The sequence below is a fragment of the Neodiprion virginianus genome, chromosome 5 (assembly GCF_021901495.1).
Source record: "Neodiprion virginianus isolate iyNeoVirg1 chromosome 5, iyNeoVirg1.1, whole genome shotgun sequence".
Lineage (NCBI taxonomy): Eukaryota > Metazoa > Arthropoda > Insecta > Hymenoptera > Diprionidae > Neodiprion > Neodiprion virginianus.
This window is the reverse complement of record NC_060881.1, coordinates 16,434,537-16,441,592: the sequence shown is the minus strand read 5'-3', so window position 1 is coordinate 16,441,592 and position 7,056 is coordinate 16,434,537. Positions and strand designations below refer to the sequence as shown.

The following is a 7,056-nucleotide window of genomic DNA, read 5'->3' as shown; positions in this document are numbered from 1 at the left end:
GAAACATAACTGTGCAAAACTAGATTTTAACAGGTCCAGTAGTTGCAGAGATATTTCTGGTACCAATTTGGGATAGACTGGCTCGAGAAAAACGCGTTTGAAGTTTTCAGTAAGGTTTACACTGACAATGAAATAACTGGTTTATCTCAAACTTTGTGAAATCGTCGATTCCTGGGCAAAATGACGGATCTTCTTGAGATGTCGACGCTTCCATTCGATCCATTTTATGCTGTGTCAACCTCATTCTTCCTTCTTTTGATGCCCTTGTCGCTACTCATCCGGTCGGTTACAAAACGCTATAACTTCGACATTACTGCGAAATCCTTTATGAGAGTTTCAGGGTAGACAGTCAAAGGTAGTAGTTTAGAATAAGAACCTTTTTGTATGTAATCCTTTAAGGCTGAGAGAAAAATTTGCTCGTATAGTTAAAAATCTGTACAGTCAAAATATTATAGTCGTGAAGATAATTTTTATAGTAGAATTTACTCGAATTATCGTTTGGCGCACTATAAACACAATGTTAATTTTACCACACACTTCTAGTTGATCCAAGAACGTCAAAGGGACTGTAATAATCGTACAATTAACTATATTTTTTGTTATAATGTTCACCATGTATAGATTTTCATCAGTATTATTTTGGTATCGTGCCGTGAGCTTCGTTCTATAGTCTTCGACAGTACAGGGTATAGCTCAATCAACTAATTTATAATCAACTATTTATGGATAAGAATTTGGATCACCCGACATGATTCACGCAACTTTTGGCAGAGTTGAATGCACCATACATAGTTTGACTCGACTTAAATATGGTTAACGCTTATAAAGTAATTATTCTGACAAAATCATACCAACATAGTTTCAACAACTATACATACACTGTTGAAAATATTGGAAAATCTATGACACATTTACAACACAAAAGTGTAGTTGAATTAGAAATTTCATGTTATAAAGTGAATTACTAAGAATTCTCAATAAATGTGCATTATAATTTTGTCATTTTGCTTAACTTAGTTGGAAATACGCAAAAGGATATTTTGAATTTACTTCATTGTGCAGTAAATGTATCAGGTATATTTGTAAATTTCATTTACGGTACTTGGAATTTACTAAACATTCTGCTGAATTCACTTGATAAATGGAATAATCTTATTGATCAGTTTTCAGTAACTGTACCCGTCATGCCCGTATGGACCGTACATTGTATTATGAATCAAATAAAGTCATAGATTCTCATAAAGTAGTTTGGCGTAGCAGGTAAGGAGTATCACCTCGGCGTTCGGAACGCACGGACGCTCGGTCGTATACAGCACATAAATCGCAAAAACTATCAACTCATACCCATTAATCACAACAAATCGTACACAAATCAGATAATAAACTATCAACTATCATCCTCTCAATAAGGCAAAAACAAAAATAATAAATAGACACGAAATAAACCATAGAGGCCCCACTGCGTGGGAAACTTCGACGCATAACCTAAAGCATAACGCATAAACTAAAAATGTCGTCATAAAAAAGAAAATCTGAACCGGGAACAGATAACAAAGTGAACAAAGTGCACTGAAAATCAACCCCAAAAATATCCATACAAGCTACGAACAAAGAATAGAAAACATTCTTCCGAGAATATGGGAACAAAAGACGCGTTGGAATCACCAGCCACCAACCTAACCTCCAACTATCACGCAGTCGTGACCCAAGCGTCGATAACGCCGAGAATGCAGAGTCGCACCCACAATACAGCGGATGAACAACGCCCAAAAAGACAAGTAAAAAATAACACACGAATCATAACGAAACACTGATACCTTTAACCAAAGCTACGAGTTACTGCTCGATAATGAACACATGGAAATCGCCAATCACAATCGAGACGAAACCCCAGACAACACATAAAAAACGACAAGCCAGCAGCTCACCCAAACACAAGCTAACTCAAAAGCTCCCCCCATCAGATTAATGAATATAAGAAGTATCCGAGAGACAATCTCGCTACTCATTAAAGCCAATATCCAAAAAGAAAAGTTCTTCATCAGAGCCACAGATACCAACGACGCAACCGTCCGAACTGACACAATCAACACGCACACGCAAGTAACAACAGCTCTAAAAGCCGCAAAGGTCGAATACTTTACGTACACACCAAAGTCGCTAAGACCAAAACCCATCGTACTCAAAGAAATAGCCGGAGACTACAACAAAGACGATATACTAGAGGAACTGAAAGAATTAAATCTACCGAACACAAAAATCGACAGAGTCACACAACTCAAAACAAACAATGAAAACCAACAAAGAAAAATATATATCGTACATCTGACACACGACAGCGAACTCACGCATATTAAAAATATAAAATTCCTAGCGCATCAGAAAATCCGGTGGGAACACCTCAAGCGAAGTGCAATACACCAATGCAGTAACTGCCAGCGCCTGGGACACGCCAGCATAAACTGGCACATGCCATACAGATGCGTAAAACGCAGCGATAACCATGCACCCGGAGAATGCACTATTACAACCGAAACCGACAAACAAAAACTACGCTGTGCAAACTGCAGCAGCACAGGACACCCATCCAGCTATAAGGGATGTCCGTACTACAAATTCATTATCAAGATAATCCGAGCCAATAATACAACTAACCAGAAACAAACAGCACAAAAGCTACACACAGCACATAGGACGATAAAGCAAGGCCTCTCTTTCGCACAGGCAACATCAAATAAAACAACTCAACAAATCCCGCATACCACACAATAACAACAAACACACACCCTTCCAGATACGAGTGAAACCCCTCCCCACTGGGCAAAAACTCTCAAATCTGACATTATCACAGCAATGACGATCGCCATCAGCAACCTCAGCTCAAAAATCGACTTCAATAGTCATAGAATTAACAACCTATACGAACATCTATGCATCGAATAGCAACAGACAACAATGGATACATGCCCAACACCCAACGCTACACCCGACCAGACACCAAACACACCAAATCAAGATACGAAACACCTAACAATTACTGCTATTAACGTGCAGTCTATCAGAACACATCAAGGAAGGTATAATTTACATAATTTTATTACGAACAATAATATTGACATAGCACTTATCTCCGAAACTAACCTTAACTACACACATAGAATATTCTTCCCCGAATATAATATTATCAGGAATGACAGACCACCACCGCGGAAAGGAGGAGGTACAGCCATCATATACAAAAAAAAACACTCGAGATAACCCCCATGTATTATCCCACTCCCATAAACAACACGATAATAGAATACACGATTATTAAACTCAATACAAAAAACAACGATAATATTCAAGATAGCATAGAGCTATTCATCATTAGTATATGCAACCAATATCTGCAATAGCTACTACTAGCTACTAGCCATCGCTATATAAAACAGATACACAATAAAAACAATAAATGATAAGATACATCATAGAAACATCAGAGCTTACAGTCACGCTATAAATATAGCCCAAAGCTCCACATAAAAATACCAATACAAAACGCCTATTTGTAAGTTTTATTGTACGCTACAACACCAGAAAACGTGTAAGGCTACCTCATCAATAAATAAAAACTTAATATAAAAAAAAAAAAGCGTAGTAGGTAGGGTGCCCGACTTATAATCCGAACATTGCGAACGAATGGGGTTCGAGCTCCGGTTAGGAAAAAATGATGCGCTAGGTTTTAATCGATCCAGAATGCGTTTGCAACGGTTGTAGCTACTGATAAGTTGTCAAAATGGTATCTGCGCTCACGAAAAATCATTGACATGAATTATCTACGAGTTCCTTATCTATTTTTTTCATTCCACAGTTTTACTATACATTTACTATGAAGCTACTCAACTCGTATAGTAAAGTTAACAAACTGCAATCTAAAATTTCTGTATTGAATTTCCAAATTATAAATCGAGTAACGATAAGTTTATCACGCTTATCTCACTAATGTTTAAACATGGTTAGGTCTTCATTGTTGTATCGTTAACCATACAACTTTCTCAGATGTAACAATAAGTTCATAGTTTGGAACAACATAATGCAATAAGTTCTATTAACTATAAATTCGTATTGTCCCCTCAGCACACTATTTTTTATAGCAAAGTCAACTACATTTTTCTCTGAGTGCACTGGTAAATTGAAAATCGATATATTTGAAGGAGACTGAAAATACAATTCAATGACAATCTCGCTGAAAAGTCCCTCGAGTACGTATCTTTCAAACCTTACAACATTTCATCCGCAAAATATCGTGATTCGACGCAACCCTAAAATTTATTAGACAATTTGTTGCGAGTGCATTCCGGGAATTTTATATCCAACGATACACGTAGATTCTAACGGGATAATCGAGTTATCGTGCTGACACATATCTCATGGAAACGTATTAGGAAAATTTGAAATCGTTTGTGCAAGTTTCTTCATTTCCACTATGGTTTTTGCGATTTCAGACTCGCTAAATCCATGATTCGCTGATCCATGAGCCAACTTCTTCGAAATAACTTTACACAATTCGTAGTAATATTGAGTAAAAATCCTTAGCATCGCGTAACAGAAAAAAATTAAAATCAGGGTCATCAGGAGTACGTAAAAACCATGTCACTTCTGCGAAAAATCGAAGGATGCAGAGACTCTATGATCCGACAATTGGATACGAAATTCATCACGTATACAGTCGACACTCTCAATAAAGTCGGTCATGGGGGTGTAAGGCAGGATATTTCTTTGGGAGCATAACCCCACCAACGAGCTCGACATGCATTTATGGTGCTTTGAACTGAGACTCTCCCAATAGGGCCGCCAAAAGTCCATAACAACTACGCTATTTTCTTTCAACATTTCACTTTTGTTGCCCTATGGCGAGAGTTTCTGGCAAAATTGCGGTTACCCTTTGTTCAACTGGTGTAGTGACGGAAGCTGCTGAGCTCTCTTGAGGCGAAGCGGCTCTATAGCGAGAGGTGATATTGAGAGAGTCGACTGCACTTCAATAATTTCATTAATATTAGCATATTTTGTCGCGACACTCTAGAAATTACGGTAAGTCAACTCTTTCAAAAAATGATCTTGCGCATTCATTAGACCCCCTAGACTTTGATTTCTTCAAAAAAAATAAACCCATTCTTGGATGTGATGCATTTGGGACGTGTCACGAAGTTCAGCGGAATTTTAAACTTTTATCGGGACGTGAAATCGGGACACTTGACTTTGACGTTCTGTATTTCAGTAAACGAAAATAGTATAGCTTGCGAAGGCAAAACATCTTCAAACTTATTCTGCACTTCATTTTCAACTAGCTTGACACTGTTTTAGGTCCGAATGTTCTACCATGTTTTTATACTGAGATAAAGTAAGTGAAAGACAAGTGTCCCCGTTTCCCGACCCAATAGTATAATCTGAGGCCATGCAGGGCCATGTAAATCTTGGATGGCGATGCGAGGTGGCAACCACGTAGATGCCAGGTAGCGGCGGGAGCTAGCGAGGCCATGCGGGGCCATGTAAATCTTGGATGGCGGCGCAAAGTGGGAGCCAGGTAAATGCCAGGTAGCGGAGAGACCTGGCGAGACCATCTGGGGCCATCTAGATCTTGTATGGCGGCGCAAGGTGGCAGCCAGGTAAATGCCAGGTAGCGGCGGGAGCTAGCGAGGCCATGCGGGGCCATGTAAATCTTGGATGGCGGCGCAAAGTGGGAGCCAGGTGAATGCCAGGTAGCGGAGAGACCTGGCAACACCATCTGGGGCCATCTAGATCTTGTATGGCGGCGCAAGGTGGCAGCCAGGTAAATGCCAGGTAGCGGAGAGACCTGGCGAGGCCATCTAGGGCCATCTAGATCTTGTATGGCGGTGCAAGGTGGCAGCCAGGTAAATGCCAGGTAGCGGCGGGAGCTAGCGAGGCCTTGCGGGGCCATGTAAATCTTGGATGGCGATGCGAGGTGGCAGGCACGTAGATGCCAGGTAGCGGCGGGAGCTAGCGAGGCCATGCGGGGCCATGTAAATCTTGGATGGCGATTCGAGGTGGCAGCCACGTAGATGCCAGGTAGTGGCGGGAGCTAGCGAGGCCATGCGGGGCCATGTAAATCTTGGATGGCGGCGCAAAGTGGGAGCCAGGTGAATGCCAGGTAGCGGAGAGACCTGGCGAGACCATCTGGGGCCATCTAGATCTTGTATGGCGGCGCAAGGTGGCAGCCAGGTAAATGCCAGGTAGCGGAGAGACCTGGCGAGGCCATCTGGGGCCATCTAGATCTTGTATGGCGGTGCAAGGTGGCAGGCAGGTGAATGCCAGGTAGTAAGCCTATGACGTATATATATCTGACAGCCATATGGGTTAGCCGTGTAGTTTACATCACGGAACCACATGGCCAGCCAAGGTGAATTAGCCATAATAATGCCATGTCAGAAAAACATGTTAAAGCCCTGTAGCCGCTACATGGTTTTCGAACATCGACCTGCCATATAGTCAGCCACCAGCTGAACCAGAAACCTATCACCAGAAGAAGTTGACAATTATATTGAGCAAATCAATGTGCAAATAACGGAGGTAATTGATTCAAAAGTTCTAAAAGCAGAACAAAAACTATGTACAAACCAATACATCACCAACAGAATCAGAAAAATGCACAGAGACAAATCACAGCTTTTAACCCTGCTACACGCCCTACAAAAACCCAGACTGGCGAGGTACAGACCAGCGATTAGACTCATTAAACGATGCATCTCAGCGATAAAAGAAAGAATACGTTATGAAATAAAAATAAATACAGAAGCTCATTGGACAAAAATCCTCAATAACATAGACTTTAGAAACCCGGAGAAATTTTTTCCCATTATAAATAAAGTCTTCAGATCAAAACCCAGATAGGACACACCGAGCATGATCATAAAAAAAGCAGACAGAAACATTATACGTAGAAGTCAGTGCTATCTAGGCTTAGCAATAGATAATGGAGACGAATATATTATTGAAGACCAAATTGACAAGCTAAACGCAATAGGAGCCTATTTCGAGTCTATAAACTCACCGCGA

The 7,056-nt window shown here is 40.6% G+C and overlaps 1 protein-coding gene across 1 annotated transcript; it reads left to right on the top strand.

The window, feature by feature from the left end:
• Positions 1-1,968: 1,968 nt before the first annotated feature.
• LOC124305581 (uncharacterized) lies at positions 1,969-2,772 on the top strand. Its single transcript, XM_046765160.1, has one exon. The coding sequence runs from the start codon at positions 1,969-1,971 to the stop codon at positions 2,770-2,772; it is 804 nt and encodes a 267-aa protein (XP_046621116.1).
• Positions 2,773-7,056: the final 4,284 nt, after the last annotated feature.

Excerpts from the sequence above, each read along its gene's own strand:
- LOC124305581 (XM_046765160.1), top strand. The coding sequence starts at position 1,969 with ATGAATATAAGAAGTATCCGAGAGACAATCTCGCTACTCATTAAAGCC.